Source organism: Somniosus microcephalus, chromosome 22 (assembly GCF_052327205.1).
Source record: "Somniosus microcephalus isolate GS21.2 chromosome 22, FLI_Smic_1.0, whole genome shotgun sequence".
In the NCBI taxonomy this organism is placed as follows: Eukaryota; Metazoa; Chordata; class Chondrichthyes; order Squaliformes; family Somniosidae; genus Somniosus; species Somniosus microcephalus.
Genome location: NC_141008.1, coordinates 11,557,328 through 11,577,182, shown reverse-complemented (window position 1 = coordinate 11,577,182; position 19,855 = coordinate 11,557,328). Strand labels below are relative to the sequence as shown.

General features: G+C 47.0%; 1 protein-coding gene across 2 annotated transcripts in view; it reads left to right on the top strand.

The window, feature by feature from the left end:
• Positions 1 to 709: 709 nt before the first annotated feature.
• Positions 710 to 19,855, top strand: part of p2rx1 (purinergic receptor P2X, ligand-gated ion channel, 1) — a 112,452-nt gene continuing 93,306 nt past the window's right edge. The window contains exon 1 of one of the 2 annotated variants that reach the window (XM_085964178.1): positions 710 to 1,144. In XM_085964178.1, the coding sequence (XP_085820304.1) occupies positions 1,002 to 1,144 (143 nt within the window). In that variant the 5' untranslated portion in view covers positions 710 to 1,001. The remainder of the gene's footprint in view (positions 1,145 to 19,855) is intronic. The other variant, XM_085964179.1, reaches the window with a different exon arrangement.

The following is a 19,855-nucleotide window of genomic DNA, read 5'->3' as shown; positions in this document are numbered from 1 at the left end:
CCCTACTCTTCTTCGATATAGTGCCATGGGATCTTTTATGTCCACCTGAGAGAGCAGACGGGACCTCGGTTTAACGTTTCATCCGAAAGACGGCACCTCCGACAGTGCAGCACTCCCTCAGCACTGCACTGGAGTGTCAGCCTGGATTCTGTGCCCAAGTCTCTGGAGTGGGGCTTGAACCCACGACCTTCTGACTCAGAGGCAAGGGTGTTGCCCTGGATATAGCGGTGGGTGGGTTTTCAGAGCCCCAGGGGAGAGGGGCTTTGGTGCTTTGACTGCTTGGGGCACGGGGATAGCGGTGGGTGGATCTTGTTTTAAAAACAATGCAATCTTCCCTTCAGTGCCTTTGCAAATGGACACTGTGTTGCTTAAATGTGGCTCAGGCCACATTATGGGGTGGCCCCTCGCATTTATGTTAAAGTTGGGGGTCTAATGTACCTGGTGCAAGCCCCCCTTTTTGTGCCTGTCACATCAGACGGCCAATGGCTGATTTTCAGATTCCCACCACCAGCAATCATTCTTTCAAGTGACTGCCAACCAGAAGCTGGAGGTCCAATTCAGGGACTCGACAATCCAGCCCAAACCCACCCAGCTCAGATCATATCAGTTTGAGAGTTCAACTCACCTCTCTCAACCATTTCACTCAGTCCCTTTGATGCTGAACTCCTTCTCCCGGTTACCTGCAGCCGAATGTCCTAAACCAGCTGGCTCTTGCTTGCTCTGGTGCAGAAGTGGTTAACAAAGAGTTAAACAAAATTATTTACTTCTGAGTTTTTTTTTTGCATGCACTTGGTAGGTTCCAGAGGCTCTCACATCGCAAGTGGAAATTCTTGTCGATACTATTGAAAGAGTTTTGTCAACAGGCTCCGCCCATCAGGGTTAAGCAAGTTATCAGCGATGAAATAGAGACTCATTTGCAGATGTTCCAGTGAAGCTCCCAGCACTGCACTTACGATGGAAGGTTAGAGCCATCACTCGCTGTAGAATCAGCCTCTGCACAAATGATGGATCCCAACAAACTGTTGGAAAATGCTTCTGACTTTTTGTTTGTGTATGAAACCCCTCGGATGGTAACCGTAAGGAACAGAAGAATTGGAGTCATTTTTCGATTGATCCAGCTAGGAGTACTTGCCTACATCATCGGGTAAGAGAAAGTTTGTTTACCTTTTCACACGAAGCGAGGGGCGATAACCAATCACCTGGGCAGGTTGCTTTGGAGACACAAGGCTAGTCAGCTGCCCTTTCAGCCACGACATTAGGGGCAAGAAGATGGTCGACATTGTGACTGTCCCAGTCTGGCCTCTAGCTGGCACTAACGTCTCCAGTGTTGAAATGACACCGTACACCAATTAATGTACACATTGCTGAAGTGCGAGAGTTAAATTCCTTAGTCGGTTATTCTCACTGAGTATAAGTTCAGTCACTGCATCTCTACCACCCTTCCTGGTAGATTACTCCAGTCATCGCTCACCCTTAATGTGAAGACATTCCTTCTGCCATCTGAGTTTATTTTTCTCTCGTTTCTCTATATAAGGGCTGGTTTTGCAAAGGTTCCGCTGCTGGTCGGTCATCTTGGGAAACCGTGGGCACAGTGCCTGGAAATTCCAGGGGCAGAAAATTCGAGGGGCAGCGAGCCCGTGATTGACTGTTATGTCACATTAGGCTCCGTGCCAGTACATCGCTTGTTCAATAAAGGTGACCCTATGGCCTCTTGGCCTACTAGTCAGTCCAATGTTCTTCAGCACCTGCCTTATGTAAGCCTTCAGTGAATTCTCCGCTTCACCGTCTTCTCTCCGGGCTGTGAGTCTTTTAACCTATCCCTGTAGGCGATGGCCTCTTACACTTGGAATCGTATAGACTGCTCTTCTCAGCACCGGTCACTTCTGTAACCTGGTGATTGAAACCGTGCACAGCACACAGTTGCAAGTGTGGTGTGGCCAGTGTTTCAGCACAACCTCAGTCACTGAATACTACTGTTGTGGTTTTATGTATATATTCGACACATTGACAGAGAAAAGTCCATATTTCTTCCAGGTGCTTTTCTAAGCCGCTCTGTTCTAATTTTGTACTCATGTCGCACATTATTTCATCCAACACTTTGCGTTTACCGGTAATAAATGACATGTTACATCCGTCAGCCCATTTGCATAAATCATCCGAAAACTTAGCTGCATCCTCAGATTTGATTACACACACACACAGTGGCAGAGAGGCTTTGCAGTAAATACAAACTCCCAGGGTGTGAGGCCATTTTCAGCTGACTACACACACCTGGCACCTCCTCACTGGTACTGTTTTTACTTGTTCTTGGGATACGGATATTATTTACCCTGCGAGCATTAGGAGCCAACCATGGTGAGGGGCGGCAGGCTCCCATCGCTGAAGGATATCAGTGAACCAGTTGGGTTTTTATGCTCATGGTCAAGCCCACAAATTAACAGATTTATTGAATTCAACTGCACCTCTTGCCATGGTGGGATTTGAACTCATGGCCTCTGGTTGCTAGTCCTGTACCAGAAGCACTGGGTTACTGTACCCTGGTCAGATTCACCCAGAGAAGTAGATGGAGCAATTTCTCTGTGTATTGTGACACTGTAATATCACAGCAGGCATCACTTTCTAGGGCATCTCCTTTGGTTCTTTAACCATTGAAGACCCTATAAAGCCTGATTCAGGGATCAGCAGCAACTTCCATTGGTTTAACCTTTAGAGGGCAAAATAGAAATGGAGTAGTCTGTCCATAATATTTTGTCTTTTCTATCTGGTGCTTTTGGGGTTAAAATGGGTTCTCTGAAAAATAACTCCATTTGGGGGTTATACCTTTCGTTAAGCCCGTGTATTTATTCTTAGAGTTAGACCGGCTGCAGAAGACTGCGATGAGATGGTGAGGTGAGGGTGCGAAAATAGAGGTTAAAATAAAACAGAAAAAGGAGGTTTATCACAAATGTCAGGGTCAGAATACAGTCAGTAACAGAATACAAAGAATGTAGGGGGAAATTGAAAAAGGATACAAGAAGGGCAAAGAGAGAGTTTGAGAAAAGATTAGTGGGGAACATAAAATGGAACCCCAATTTTTTTATAAACATATAAAATGTAAAAGGATAGTTAAAGGAATGGTGGGGCCGATTAGGGTCAACAAAGAACATAAGAACATAAGTAGGAGTAGGAGTAGGCCATACGGCCACTCGGGCCTGCTCTGCCATTCAATAGGATCATGGCTGATCCAAACATAGACTCACGTCCACTTCCCTGTCCGCTCCCCGTAACCCCTAATTCCCTTATCAGCTAGGAAACTGTCTATCTCCGTTTTAAATTTATTTAATGTCGCAGCTTCCACAGCTCTCTGAGGTAGCAAATTCCATAGATTTACTACCTTCTGAGTGAAGAAGTTTCTCCTCATCTCAGTTTTGAAAGGGCAGCCCCTTATTCTAAGATTATGCCCCCTAGTTCTAGTCTCACCCATCAGTGGAAACATCCTCCCCGCATCCACCCGATCAAGCCCCCTCACAATCTTATATGTTTCGATAAAATCACCTCTCATTCTTCTGAATTCCAATGAGTAGAGGCCCAACCTACTCAACCTTTCCTCATACGTCAACCCCCTCATCTCCGGAATCAATCGAGTGAACCTTCTCTGAACTGCCTCGAGAGCAAGTATATCTTTTCTTAAATATGGAAACCAAAACTGTATGCAGTATTCCAGGTGTGGCCTCACCAGTACCCTGTATAACTGAAGCAAAACTTCCCTGCTTTTATACTCCATCCCCCTTGCAATAAAAGCCAAGATTCCATTGGCCTTCCTGATCACCTGCTGTACCTGTATACTAACCTTCTGTGTTTCATGCACCAGGACCCCCAGATCCCTTTGTACTGTAGCACTTTGAAGTTTCTTTCCATTTAGATAATAACTTGCTCTTTGATTTTTTCTGCCAAAGTGCATAACCTCACACTTTCCAACATTATATTCCATCTGCCAAATTTCTGCCCACTCACTTAGCCTGTCTATGTCCTTTTGCAGGTTTTTTATGTCCTCCTCACTCACTGCTTTCCCTCCCATCTTTGTATCATCGGCAAACTTGGATACGTTGCACTTGGTCCCCTCCTCCAAATCGTTAATATAGATTGTAAAGAGTTGGGGTCCCAGCACTGACCCCTGCGGAACACCACTAGTTACTGATTGCCAACCCAAGAATGAACCAGTTATCCCCACTCTCTGTTTTATGTTAGATAGCCAATCTTCCACCCATGCCAGTATATTACCCCCAATCCTGTGATTTTTTATCTTGTGCAGTAACCTTTTGTGTGGCACCTTGTCAAATGCCTTTTGGAAGTCCAAATACACCACTTCCACTGGTTCCCCTTTATCCACCCTGTTTGTTACGTCCTCAAAGAATTCGAGCAAATTTGTCAAACATGACTTCCCCTTCATAAAACCATGCTGACTCTGTCCGATTAAATTATGCTTATCCAAATGTCCTGTTACTGCTTCCTTAATAATGGACTCCAACATTTTACCAACCACAGATGTTAGGCTAACTGGTCTATAGTTTCCAGCCTTTTGTCTACTTCCCTTTTTGAATAAGGGCGTTACATTAGCAGTTTTCCAATCTGCTGGGACCTTTCCTGAATCCAGGGAGTTTTGGAAAATTACCACTAATGCATCCATAATCCCTACTGCTACTTCTCCCAAGACCCTAGGATGTAGGCCATCAGGTCCAGGGGATTTATCCGCCTTTAGTCCCATTATCTTACCGAGTACCACCTCCTTAGTGATTTTAATCGTGTTTAACTCCTCCCCCCCCATAGCCCCTGTTTGTCCAGTGTTGGGATATTTTTAGTGTCCTCCACTGTAAAGACTGATACAAAATATTTGTTCAGCGTTTTTGCCATCTCCATGTTCCCCACCACTAATTTCCCGGTCTCGTCCTCTTCTTGTGGAGGCAGAGGCCATGACTGTGGTAATGAAAGTACTTTGCATCTGTCTTCACAAAAGAAGAGGATGAAGTTAATGTTGCAATTAATAGGTTGGCATCGCTCAAAGTTAACAAGCCATCCGCTCCCAATGGGATACATCCTAGGTTGTTGAGGGAAGCTAGGGTGGAGACAGCAGAAGCTCTGACCACAATCTTTCAATCCTCCTTGGATGTGGGAGTGGTGCTAGAGGACTGGAGGATTGCACATGTTACACCCCTGTTCAAAAAAGGGGAGAGGGATGAACCTGGTAAATACAGGCCAATTGATCTAATGTCAGTGGTGGGAAAACTACAAGAGACCACTGTCAAAGACAAAATTAGTTCTCACTGGGAGAGATATGGGTTAAAGGGACAGCCAGCATGGATTTGTAAAAGGCAAATCGCATCTTACTTGCTGAAGTGACAGAGGGTTGATGAAGGTAGTGCAGTAGATGTTATATATATGGATTTTCAAAAAGCTTTTGATAAAATGCCACATTACACACTTATTCGGAAAATCGAAGCACATGGTGTTAAAGGGATGGTAGCAACTTGGGTACGTGACTGGCTAAGGGATAGGAGGTAGTGGTAAACAGATGTTTTGCTGACTGGAGCGAGATATGTAGTGGGATTCCCCCAGGGGTCAATATTAGGACCATTGCTTTTGTTGTTATTTTATATATATAAATGACTTGGACTTGGGTATAGGGAGTACAATTTCAAAGTTTGCGAATGATGCAAAACTTGGCAATATAGTAAATAGTGAGAAGGATAGCAGCAGACTTCAGGAGGACAAAGACAGACTGGTGAAATGGGCAAATGCAATTTAATGTGGGTAAGTGTGGAGTGATGCACTTTGGGAGGAACAACATGGAGAGGCAGTATAATCAATTTTTTAATATTTAGAGGGGGTGTAAGAGCAGAGGGACCTTGTTGCGTCCGTGTGTAATCAGACACAGACTGCGGAGAATGGTACAACAGGTGTTTACTCAACGTGGCTCACGCTGCAACTGATCTGTACAGATTACTACTCAGTGTTATATACAGGTGTGGTCACTGCCGGTACTACAGTATACATGAGCTGTAAAACATAGTTCCCCCCCTTAAAGGTATATACATTACAATTCCTCCCCTTTTAGATTAACAGTACCATAACACTCATTTAACAATTAAATATCAAACTAATTACAATTAACACTTTTAACATGCAACATTAGCTGAAAATAGTCTATTTATATATTCAGTCTTTGGGGAGGCTTCCTGATCCTTTCTGGATAGCGTCTTTCCCGAGTGTCTTGCTCTTGGTGCAGAGGTGATTCTGGCCCCCTGTCGTCGGTAGGTTCATCAGCTTCCGATGCTACTGTTTCTGGGGTAGATACGACCTGTACGTTGGGTTCATCACCAGGTACGTATGGGCGAGGCATGGGGTTGACTTGTTCCTGTGACTCTAGGATCTGGTCAGCATGGCGCCTCACGATGCTCTCCCCAACGTCCACTGTGTACATTAGTGGCCCCTGCCGTGTGCGTATTGTTCCTGGCTGCCATTTTTCTGTTCGGTAGTCGCGGGCCAAGACTGGTTGCCCTACATTGAAGCTCCTTGTTGGCTTCTCATGGATGTGCTGGAATTGCTTACTCTCAACATCTCTTCGTATGTTTGGTCTGAGCAAATCCAGGCAAGATCTTAACCTTCGGTTAAAGGACATCATGGCTGGGGCCTGGTTGGTGACTGCATGTGTCGCATTCCGGTAGGCGAACAGGAAATTGTCCACCTTGTGCTGCAGCGGAATGTTGTCATTGTACATAGCCTTTATTGCCTTCGTAAAGGTTTGTACGAACCTCTCAGCCAATCCATTAGTGGCTGGATGATACGGGGCGGATGTGTAATGCCTTACCCCATTCTTTTTCAAGAACCTCCGGAACTCTTCGGACACAAACTGTGGTCCGTTGTCGGAGCAAATCTGTTCCGGCAAGCCATTCCTGGCAAATATGGTCCGTAGGACTGCAATAGTTTTCTCCGTGGTGGTGGAGAACATTTTGATGACCTCAGGCCATTTCGAGTGTGCATCCACGGCTATTAAAAACATTGAGTCCATGAATGGACCAGCAAAATCAATATGCACCCGTTGCCATGGAGATGAGGGCCACTCCCATGGGTGTAGAGGGGCCTGTGGTGGTGCATTTTGGACTTTCTGGCATCCTGAGCAGCTCTTGGTCAGGTCCTCGATTTGTTTATCGATTCCCGGCCACCACACATAAGCCCTGGCTAGGCTTTTAATTTTTACCCCTTCCAGATGACCCTCATGAAGCTCATTGAGCACTCTATCCCTTAACTTGGGTGGAATTACCACTCGGGATCCACACATCAAGGTCCCCCGGCACACTGACAGCTGTTGTCTCCTTGTCGAGAATGCTGGCAACAGTGCGTCTCCATGTGCTGGCCATCCCTTCACCGTCAAATCATATACCCGAGACAGTGTCGGGTCATTTCGAGTTTCCTTTTCAATACAAGCGTTAGTTACCGGTAGGTATTCAACTATAGTCGAATGGAATATTTCGACAGGATCCACTGCTGGTGCTTCCTCCGCAGTAGGCAGTGGCAGGCGTGATAGCCCATCAGCATTTCCATGCTGTTTCGTGCCCTTATATTCAATCTCATAGTGGTGCGCCCCTAGAAAAAGTGACCATCTTTGTAGTCGTTGCGCTGTCATCACCGGAACGCCCTTCTTCGGATTAAAAATGGAGACAAGAGGCTGGTGATCAGTCAGCAAGGTGAATTTGCTGGGTGGCAGCACGGTGGCATAGTGGTTAGCACTGTTGCCTCACAGCGCCAGGGACCCGGGTTCGAATCTGGCCTCGGGTGACTGTCTGTGTGGAGTTTGTACATTCTCCCCGTGTTTGCGTGGGTTTCCTCCGGGTGCTCCTGTTTCCTCCCACAGTCCAAAGATGTGCGGGTTAGGTTGATTGGCTATGATAAATTGACCCTTAGTGTTAGGGGGATTAAATACGTGGGGTTATGGGGATAGGGTGTGATATGTGTTGGTGTAGGGGTTACGGGGATCGGGTGGGATATGTGTCGGTGCAGGCTCGATGGGCCGAAATGGCCTCTATCTGCACTGTGGGGTTTCTGTGTGATTCTGTGTGAATTTCTGCCCGTGCAGATAGTGATTGAACTTTTTTACTCCCCACACTAGGCTGAGGGCCTAGGCTGAGGACACTCCCTGTCAATCTGGGCGTAGTTACACTCGGCTGAGGTTAGCGATCGTGACGCAAAGGCTATTGGCCTCTCTGAGCCGTCCGAGAATTTGTGCGACAGCACCGCTCCAATGCCATAGGGTGACGCATCACATGCCAACCGAATTGGTAATGCTGGGTTGTAATGGGCCAATACCTCTTTCGATGTGATTAGTGTTTTGCTCTTCTGGAAAGCTCGTCTACATTCGTCACTCCACTTCCATGGCACCCCAGTTTGCAGTAGGGTGTTCAGTGGGTGTAGTATTGTAGACAAATTTGGCAAGAACTTATGGTAGTAGTTTACCAGCCCGAGGAACGACCTCAGTTGTGACACATTTTCCGGTGCTGGAGCCTTGACTACTGCCTCAATCTTCTCTGGGGACTTATGTAACCCCTCTTTATCGATAACGTGGCCACAATACGAGATCTGTTTTCTAAAAAACTCGCATTTGGGGCGGTTAGCTCGGAGCCCATATTCCTGCAATCTAGTGAGCACCTGCTCCAGGTTGGCAAGGTGATCACTGTCATTTTCGCCCGTGACCAGGATGTCGTCCAAATAACACTGGGTCCCTGGGATCCCTTGCAGGACTTGTTCCATTGCCCTCTGCCAAATAGCCGGAGCTGATGCTACCCCGAATACCAGCCGGTTGTCTTGGTAGAGACCTTTATGGGTGTTGATTGTGAGGTATTTTTTTGATGCTTCGTCTACCTCCATTTGCAGATACGCCTGGGCCAGATCAATCTTAGTGAAGCGTTTCCCTCCAGCTAGCGAGGCGAAAATATCTTCAATCCGCGGAAGTGGCTATTGTACGGTGTGAAGGACCGGGTTCACTGTTACCTTAAAGTCCCCACAGATGCGAACCTTCCTTGGTTCCCCAGGCATGCTGCTCAATGACTTTTTCATCACAGGGATGATGGGTGCACCCCACTCGCTCCAGTCTACCTTGGATAGTACACCTGAGCGTTCCAGACTCTCCAGCTCTGCTTCGACGGCTGGGCGGATCGCATAAGGTACCGGTCTGGCCTTAAAAAATTTTGGGCTTGCGTTTTCTTCAATTTTAATCGTCTTTGTCATGCCTTTTAGTGTTCCGAGTCCTTGCTGGAACACTTCCTTCGCTTCAGTTAGGATCTTTGACAGTCGCCCAGGTGTGACGTTGTCATCCTTTTTGTCAGCCACAGTCAGTGCCTGTATGGAATGCCAATCCAGTTGTATTTTCCGGATCCATTCACGTCCCAGTAATGGTGGTCCTCCATCTTGCAATACATACAGGTCTAGTTTTGGTGTTTCCTTACCGTTATATATAACGGTCACCCTTATTTTTCCTTTGGGGTAGACTTTTTGCCCCGTGTACGTCTTCAAAATAATTTTTGTGTCTCTCAAGGGTATGTGTGAGAATAGCCGCTCGTAGTCCCGTTGGTTTATGACTGTTAGGGCTGATCCTGTGTCCAATTCCATCTTTACCTGGACTCCTGCTATCTTGAGAGTGACCCAAATGGTTCGGTGATCCTCCATTGTGATCACATTATGTAGTTTCAGACAACTCAGTTCCCTGCTTTCAGAGTCGTTATCACTCTTTTGTTCATCTGAACTATTCTCCGTCATCTTATGTACCTTCTTGTACTTTCCTTTGGTCGGTTTCTTATTGCTGGTTTTCTTTCCCGACCTGCAGACTCGTGCTATGTGTCCTATTTTCCACACTGTCTGCACACTTTGTCTTTAAACCAGCAATCATTCTGGTCGTGTGTTGTTCTGCCGCAGCGATAGCACTTCTCTGTTCCATATGACATTTCGTTTGTGCCATATTCTTGCGGTCTCTGTTGTATCTCTGCAGCGCCCCGTGCTGCTGCTTCATATGATACCGCAATGCTGAAAGCCTTTTCCAGCGTAAGGTCCTTTTCAGATAAAAGCCGTTTCTGGGTTCCTTCACTTTGAAGCCCACACACAAACTTGTCCCTTAAGGTATCTGCCAGTCCCGCTCCAAACTGGCAGTGTTTCGATAGTTTGCGCAGTTCTGTTAAATAATCAGCATTGCTTTCATCCTTATGCTGGTTCCGTTTGTGAAACTTGAATCTTTCTGCTATCAGCAGCGGTGTGGGGTTTAAATGTTCCTTTAGTATCGTTACTGTTAAGTCTGTGTGTTCTAGTTGTATTTAAGATTAATTACTGACACAGACTACAAGAATAACGTTTCAACAGGTCTTTACTAGTTGGAGGTCAGGGCTATACTAACAGCAATATCACTACACAGTACTTATATACCGGTGGTCACCACCGGTATTACGTATACAGCAGCCAGAGAAAGTAGTACATCTCTTAAGGTGGAACAGGCTTAAGTTCTCTTAAGGTGGAACAGGTTACATACACCACAATCCTCCCTTTTTAGCTTAACAGTCATATCCCCATTTAACACAACATAATAACATATATACATATATAACTTCAGGTATAAACAGTTCAAAGGTTCAGTCTCTCAGGAGGCCTTCTGATTCGGGTTGGATAACGCCTTTCAGTGGTCTCTGATTCTTGTTGCTGAGTTGACTCCTCTAGTTGGTTTCCTATGTATTGGACGTCATCATCAGGTACATTCCCTGCCGAGGGAGATGCTTCAGGTTCATTAATGTCTTCCACAGTTGTCTCTGTCACAACCATGGGTTCGACCCTTGCTCTCGATTCTACCAGTTGATCCGCATGACGCCTTATCACATTGTTACCAATATCTACTGTGTACATCAGAGGTCCTTGTCTGGCCCGAATTGTCCCGGACTGCCATTTTTCGTTTCCATAGTCCCTTGCCAACACTGGTTGTCCTACGTCGAAACTTCGAGTGGTCTTGTTATTAATATGCCGGAACTATTTGTTTTCCACTTCCCTCCGCACATTTGGTTTTAACAAGTCCAACCTGGACCGCAACCTCCTGTTATAAAACATCATGGCAGGACTTTGGTTAGTTACTGCATGAGCGGCGTTTCGATATGCCATTAGGAAATTGTCCACCTTGTGTTGTAGCGGAATCTGATCATCGTTCATGGCCTTTATTGCCTTTTTGAATGTTTGGACAAATCTCTCGGCCAACCCGTTTGTCGCCGGATGATATGGGGCAGAGGTATAATGTTTCACCCCATTCTTCTTTAAGAATTTTTGGAATTCTTCCGACACGAACTGTGGTCCATTGTCCAAACATATCTGTTCTGGCAATCCGTTCCTTGCGAATATTGTTCTTAACACCGCAATTGTCTTTTCTGAAGTAGTGGTATTCAGCTTGATCACTTCTGGCCATTTGGAATGTGCGTCCACCGCAATTAGGAACATGGAGTCCATGAATGGACCAGCAAAGTCAATATGTACGCGTTGCCATGGGGCTGAAGGCCATTCCCATGGGTGTAGCGGTGCGATCGGAGGTGCATTTTGCACTTTTTGGCACCCAGCGCAGCTTTTCGTCAACTCCTCTATCTGTTGGTCAATACCCGGCCACCATACATAAGCCCTAGCAAGACTTTTCATCTTAACTCCCCCCAGATGACCTTCATGCAGTTTCTTTAGAACTCTTTCCCTTAACTTGAGAGGAATAATCACTCTTGTCCCGTACATCAAAGTACCATGGCAGACGGACAGCTGGTCTCGCCTTGCCGAGAATGCCGGTAACAGAGGATCACCATGTGTTGGCCATCCCTTCACTGTCACCTCGTAGACTCGGGACAGTGTCGGGTCATTCCTGGTTTCTCTTTCAATACTTGCATTGGTGACTGGTAAACACTCGATTATGGTCGAATGAAATAACTCAACGGGGTCAACTTTCGTCGTCTCTTCTTCTTCAGGTAGTGGCAGGCGCGACAGCCCATCAGCATTGCCATGCTGCTTTGTACCTTTGAATTCTATTTGATATTGATGTGCCCCTAGGAAAAGGGACCATCTCTGGAGTCTCTGTGCTGTCATCACCGAAACACCCTTCTTAGGGTTAAAAATGGATACCAACGGCTGATGGTCTGTCAGAAGTGTGAATTTTTGGCCCTGCAGGTAATGATTAAACTTCTTCACTCCCCATACAAGGCTGAGAGCCTCCCTATCGATCTACGCATAGTTGCACTCAGCGGAGGTCAATGATCTGGATGCAAATGCGACTGGCCTTTCCGTGCCATTTGGCAACTTGTGTGAGAGTACTGCCCCAATACCATATGGAGAAGCATCACAAGCCAACCGAATAGGCAGTGTCGGGTTGAAGTGAGCCAGCACTTCCTCTGAGGTGATCAATTCTTTGCTTTTGCGAAATGCCTTCTTACAGTTTTCGCTCCATTCCCATGGTACCCCCTTCTGTAAAAGAGCGTTCAGCGGGTGCAGTACCGTGGATAGATTTGGTAGAAACTTATGGTAATAATTAATCAATCCTAGAAACGACCTCAACTGAGAGACATTATCCGGAGCGGGAGCCTTTACAACTGCCTCTATCTTGTCAGGAGACTTATGAAGCCCCTCCCGGTCAATGACATGACCACAGTACGAGATCCGCTTCTGAAAGAACTCACATTTCTGCCGATTAACTCGAAGTCCATACTCTTTCAGTCTGTTGAGCACCAGTTCCAAGTTTGCAAGGTGTTCTTCATCACCATCTCCTGTAATCAGAATATCGTCCAGGTAACATTGTGTGCCTGGAATTCCCTGTAATACCTGCTCCATGGCCCTCTGCCAAATTGCTGGAGCCGATGCCACTCCAAAAACCAGCCTATTATACCGGTACAAACCTCTATGCGTGTTGATCGTGAGGTACTGGCATGACACTTCTTCAACCTCCATCTGCAAGTACGCCTGCGCCAGGTCTATGTTTGTGAAGTGTTTCCCGCCAGACAACGAAGCAAAAATATCCTCAATCCGCGGAAGCGGATACTGCACCGTGTGAAGCACCGGATTAACGGTGATCTTGAAATCTCCACAGATGCGAACCTTCCCTGGTTCTCCTGGCTTGTTGCTCGAAGGACGTTTCATAACGGGAACAATGGGCGTAGCCCACTCACTCCAATCTACCTTAGACAGTACACCTGAACGTTCTAGCGCTTCCAGTTCCGCTTCTACAGTAGGTCGTATTGCATAGGGCACCGGTCTGGCTTTGAAAAATTTTGGGTGTGCATGTTCATCAATCTTGATGTTTGCCGTAATTCCTCTCAGTGTTCCCAGTCCCTGCTGGAACACCTCTTTAGCATCATCCAATATTCTGGACAATCGTTTATGTTTGACATCTGTTTCCCCGGAATCTACCGTTAGTGCCTTTAAGGAGTGCCAGTCCATATTCATTTTACTAATCCACTCCCGTCCCAGTAGTGGTGGACCTCCTTCAGGTAGCACATATAAGTCCATTACTTGGCTTTCTTTGCCCTTGTGGACCACTTTTACCTCTATCTTTCCGATGGGGTACACTCTTTGCCTCGTGTATGTTTTCAATATAATCTCCGTATCCCGTAAGGGAATATGTTAGAATAACCTTTTGTAATCTTTCTTATTCATGACCATCAATGCCGATCCAGTGTCCAATTCCATCTTTACTTGGACTCCTGCTATCTGAAGAGTGACCCAAATTGTCTGGAGATTTGCATCCTTACCAACGTTGTGTACTCTTAAGCTACCCAGTTCATTACTGCTGGCGTCTGAATCTGACTTCTGTTCGTTCGAACTGGTCTTTGTCACCTTGTGTACCTTTATGTATTTTCCTTGCGGTGACTTTTTGTTGCTGGTCTTCTTTCCTGACCGGCATACTTTAGCTATGTGGCCAAGCCTGCCACACGTTCTGCATTCTTGGTTTTTAAACCAACACTGGTTCTGATCGTGCGTTGTCTTTCCACAACGATAACATTTTACAGTACTCAAAACCAATTGATTTGTACTGAGTTCCAGTGACTGTAGCTGCATTACTGCCGTGCCTCTCGCTGCGGCTTCGTGTGATGCTGCCATAGTGATCGCTTTCTCAAGCGTCAGCTCATTCTCCTCGAGCAGTCGCTTTTGTGTATCTTCTTTTAATAATCCACACACAAATTTATCTCTTAGCACATCTGTTAGTCCCGTTCCAAACTGACAGTACTTTGCTAGCTTACGCAATTCCATTAAATATTCAGCATTGCTTTCATCTTTCAGCTGCTTTCTGCTGTAAAATTTAAATCGTTCCGCTAGCATCAGCGGCGTGTGGTTTAGATGATTTCTCAGGACAGTAACAATCTCCTCGAACGTCTTCTCCGCCGGTTCATCTGGTGATAAAAGGTGTTTCAATTGCCCGTATGTCTTCGCACCCATTAAGTTTAATAAAGTTAGTGCTTTCTCATCATCTGGGATTTTATTTGCTTTACAATAATTTTGTATGCGTTCTACATACGTGGCCCAATCTTCAATGTCGCTATCAAAGGTATTAATGTTCCCATGTTTAGGCATCGTTGCAATTTTTTTTTAGTGATTTCCCTTTTTCCAAGATGGCGGCTTCCCGCTCTTGTCTTCGTCCTCCGCCTACAAAATGGCGGTTTCCCGCGCTTGGCTTCTTCACCCGCTGGCTGCAATGGCGTTTGGTGTGCCGCTGCTGCTCCCCTTTCCTAGCGGTTAGTAACTCCCCGACGCTGTCTCCGCTTCACCGCAGCTCCCTCGGGCATTCGCGCTTCCCCGATGTCGCGCCTCGCAGCCCTTCTTGCAGCCCGGTTATTAGCACCGGCTGCGTTCGCCTTCACCGCGGCTCTCGCGCCTTCAGTCGCCCCAGATGCTGCGCCTTTTTGGCCCGAATGTGGCCCGGCCCTTATCACCAGCCGCGATCGATGTCCCCGCCCTGCGCCTTTTGGCCCGAATGCGGCCCGGCCCTTATCTCCGGTTGCGATCGATCTCACCGCCCTTATTCCTCCGTCTTCCCTCCCCGTCTGTACAGCCAACGCGGCCGACTTTCTGCTCGCGTCGCTGACCGGCGTACCCACCACTGAGGTAGAAGGAAGATAGCTGACTGCCGCTGATGGAGGCTTCGAGTTCAGGATATCTTCTGCACTCCGGGTTCTCGATGCCTGCCGCGCGACGTGTCTTCCAGCAGGGTGATGAGGGTGGATGCCTCTCTTCGACGCCCGTTCTGTGGACGAAGCCGCCATGGATATAAACTGCCGCAGGGTAAGAATCGGACTCGTCGCCACTGTTAAGTCTGTGTGTTCTAGTTGTATTTAAGATTAATTACTGACACAGACTACAAGAATAACGTTTCAACAGGTCTTTACTAGTTGGAGGTCAGGGCTATACTAACAGCAATATCACTACACAGTACTTATATACCGGTGGTCACCACCGGTATTACGTATACAGTAGCCAGAGAAAGTAGTACATCTCTTAAGGTGGAACAGGCTTAAGTTCTCTTAAGGTAGAACAGGTTACATACACCACAGTTACTATGTCTTCAAAACTCTTTTCCATTGGTTTCGTTGGGGTTACTAGATTTCGTAATAAACCATACGTCTTTGCACCCATTAAATTTAACAATACCGACGCTTTCTTGTCATCCGACACCTCATTTGCCTTGCAGTACACCTCTATTCGTTCGACATATGTAGTCCAATCTTCGACTTCATTGTCAAATGCGGTGATACTGCCACTCTTCGGCATTTTGGGTGTGGTTTAAAATGGCGTCTCCCAATGGCTTAAAATGGCGTCTCCCGCGCTTTCCTTCCTGCCCCGCTGCTGCTGACGCCGCTCCCGGCGGTTCTCGTGGCAATGGCGGTGCCCTCTAGGTTTCGCGCGCTTCTCCTGCGCTGCTGCCAACGCTGCTCTCGGCTGTCCTCATGGCAATGGCGGTGCCTCGCGGGTTTCTGCGCATCTCTCTCTCCCTCTCTCCGATGCTGCTTGGCCCCTGAACACCGGCTGCGCCCTGTGCGCTCTGCCCTCTCTCTCTCTCCCCTGTCGACGCTGCTCGGCCCTTTGCTGTGCTGCTCGGTCGGGCTCTAGCCCGCCGCTGTCCGGGAAGGGCCTGCGCACTACCTGTTGCCAGCCCATTTTGCTGGACCACCTCGACTGGAAAGCGAAGCCTGGCTCTCGACAGCCTCCCCCACAATTCTCGAGTCTCTGCTGGATGACTGGGCGGTTGCCCGTGGTCGACACCTGAGTCTCTGGCCTTGACCTCCAATCCACTGATCTCCAGGAACGAATCCCCGGGAGGTGATGCAGAGTTGCAGGTAGGTTCGAACCTGCCTCGTCGCCAATGTTGCGTCCGTGTATAATAAGACACAGACTGCGGAGAACGGTACAACAGGTGTTTACTCACGTGGCTCACACTGGAACTGATCTGTACAGATTACTACTCAGTGCTATATACAGGTGTGGTCACTGCCGGTACTGCAGTATACATGAGCTGTAAAAGATAGTTCCCCCCCTTAAAGGTATATACATTACAGACCTGGGGGCATATTCACAAATCCTTGAGCAGGGGAGTTCTCCCGGGTGTCCCAGGGACAATATTTATCTCTCAATCAACATCACTAAAACAGATTATCTGGTCATTATCACATTGCTGTTTGTGGGAGCTTGCTGTGCGCAAATTGGCTGCCGCGTTTCCTACATTACAACAGTGACTACACTTCAAAAAGTACTTCACTGGCTGTAAAGCGCTTTGGGACGTCTGGTGGTCGTGAAAGGCGCTATAGAAATGCAAGTCTTTCTTTTATCTTTATATTGATCTTCTGCTCCTCTTTAATTTTCACTTTCAATAAGCCTAATTCGTGGTTTATAACTTAAGCCACATGATCTGATCTATTACGACTCGGAAGGAGGCCATTCGGCCCATCATCTCTGTGCCGGCCGAAAAAGACCTATCCAGCCTAATCACACTTCCAGTCTTGGTCCTGTAGGTTACAGCACTTCAAGTGCGTATCCAAGTACTTTTTAAATGTGATGAGAGTTTCTGCCTCTACCACCCTTTCAGGCAGTGAGTTCCAGACCCCCACTACCCTCTGGGTGAAACAAGTTCTCCTCAACTCCCCTCTAAACCTCTGATCAATTACTTTAAATCTATGCCCTCTGGTTATTGACCCTTCTGCTAAGGGAAATAGGTCCTTCCTATCCACTCTATCTAGGCCCCTCATAATTTTATACACCTCAATTAGGTCTCCCCTCAGCCTCCTCTGTTTCAAAGAAAACAACCCCAGCCTATCAAATCTTTCCTCATAGCTCACACCCTAGCTGTGGTCAACTAGTGTTTTATACAGTTCAAGCATAACCTCCCTGCTCTTATATTCTATGCCTCAGCTAATAAAGGCAAGTATTCCGTATGCCTTCTTAACCACCTTATCTACCTGGCCTGCTACCTTCAGGGATCTGTGGACATGCACTCCAAGGTCCCTTTGTTCCTCTACACTACTCGGTGTCCTTCCATTTAATGTGTATTCACTTTCCTTGTTAGCCCTCCCCAAATGCATTACCTCACACTTCTCCAGTTTGAATTCCATTTGCCACTTTTCTGCCCACCTGACCAGCCCATTGGTATCTTCCTGCAGTCTACAGCTTTCCACCTCACTATCAACCACACGACCAATTTTTGTATCATCTGCAAACTTCTTAATCATGCCCCCTACATTGAATCAAATCAAATCAACTTTTATTGTCATTGTTAATGCACAAGTGCAGTACAACGAAATGTAGGCTTGCGGCTCCCGAGAGTGTACATTTGGATTAAGACATTTAAACATTCAACATACATTTGGCTTGTAATACATTAACATAAACATAACCATAATATAGTGCATTGGCAGATGTGCAGGCTTTAGAGTTTATTTGTGGAGTTCAGTAGGATGACAGCCCTGGGAAAGAAGCTGTTCCTAAATCTGGTCGTACTGGTGCGAATGCATCTGTAGCGTCTCCCAGATGGCAGGAGGGCGAACAGACTGTGGCTGGGGTGGGTAGGGTCTTTGATGATGGACCGTGACCTCCGTAGACAGCGTTTCTGGTATATGTGCTCTATGGTCGGTAGCCGGGTGCCGGTAATGCGTTGGGCAGTTTTGACTACCCGCTGCAGGGCTTTCCGGTCATAGTAGCTACAGCTGCCATACCATACTGTGATACAGTTTGTCAGGATGCTCTCTATAGTGCAGTGGTAGAAGTTAGAGAGGATCAGGGGTGACAGGTTACATCCCTTCAGCCTCCTTAGGAAATATAGGCGCTGCTGGGCCTTCTTCACCAGAGAGGAGGTATTGAGGGACCAGGAGAGGTCTTCCGTGATGTGGACTCCGAGGAACTTAAAGCTGTCCACCCTTTCCACCACAGCCCCATTGATGTGGTTGGGGGTGTGACTTCTGCCTTTGGACTTCCTGAAGTCCACAATGATTTCTTTGGTTTTCTTGATGTTAAGGGCCAGGTTGTTATCGGCGCACCACTTCACGAGATGCTGGACCTCCTCCCTGTAGGCTGACTCATCGTTGTTGGTGATCTGGCCTACTACCGTGGTGTCATCCGCAAACTTGATGATGGTGTTGGAACCATTAACAGCCACACAGTCGTGGGTGAAGAGGGAGTAGAGGAGGGGGCTCAGCACACATCCTTGTGGGGCCCCCGTGTTCAGGGTCGGGGGGGGGAGGTGTGGTTACCTAATTTGACAGACTGGGGTCTGTTTGTTAGGAAGTGCAGGGTCCAGTTGCAGAGGGAAGTGTTCAGGCCAAGAGTTTGGAGTTTGGAGATTGAAGTCTAAATCATTGATATATACCACGAAAAACAAGGGAGCCCTGAGCCCTGCGGAATCCCATTGGAAACAGCCTTCCAGTCACAAAAACACCCATCGACCATTACCCTTTGCTTCCTGTCTCTGAGCCAATTTTAGATCCAACTTGCCACTTTCCCTTGGATCCCATGGACTTTTACTTTTCTGACCAGTCAGCCATGTGGGACCTTGTCAAAAGCCTTGCTAAAATCCATGTAGAATACATCAAATGCGCTATCCTCATCGACACTCCTTGCTACCTCCTCAAAAAATTCAATCAAATTAGTCAGACATGACCTTCGCTTAACAAATCCGTGCTGACTATCCTTGATTAATCCGTGTCTTTATAAATGAAGATTTATCCTGTCCCTCAGAATTTTTTCCAATAATTTTCCCATCACCGAGGCTAGGCTGACTGGCCTGTAATTACTCGGTCTATCCCTTTTTCCCTTTTTAAACAATGGTACCACGTTAGCAGTCCTCCAGGTAGGGGGTATATTGTTTCCCTATCTGAAGGCTAGGAGGACATGGGCACTTATCTCAATTCCAGTCAGTAAATTAGAGTAAGCGGGTTTCCCTCCAACCCCTGTGTGTATGCGGTCACACTTCAGGAGCAAGTGCTCGCTTACAGTGCTTTGCGCAGAGTCCAAGATGCACATTTGGCAAAGCTGTATATTTATGACACAGTGAGGAAAATTATTGGAAAAAATTGTGAGGGACAGGATAGCTTGCAAACCAACCCCAGCTGCTCCACGGTGCAGTTTTCGGACTGACAGCAGTCTATGAGGCCGACCGGATCTTTACACTGGTTCTGAGGAGTTTGAGAAGTTCAAATTTTGGCTTTTATTGTGGCTAATGGTGAGCGTTGCCATAGTAACTGGCTTTCCAGCCAGCTTCCCCTAACAGTTGACAGGAGCCATTCCGCTCACATGGAAGAACAAACCTTCGTCCTTTGCATTTCTGTGATTCTGACCTCCAGTAATCATTAGA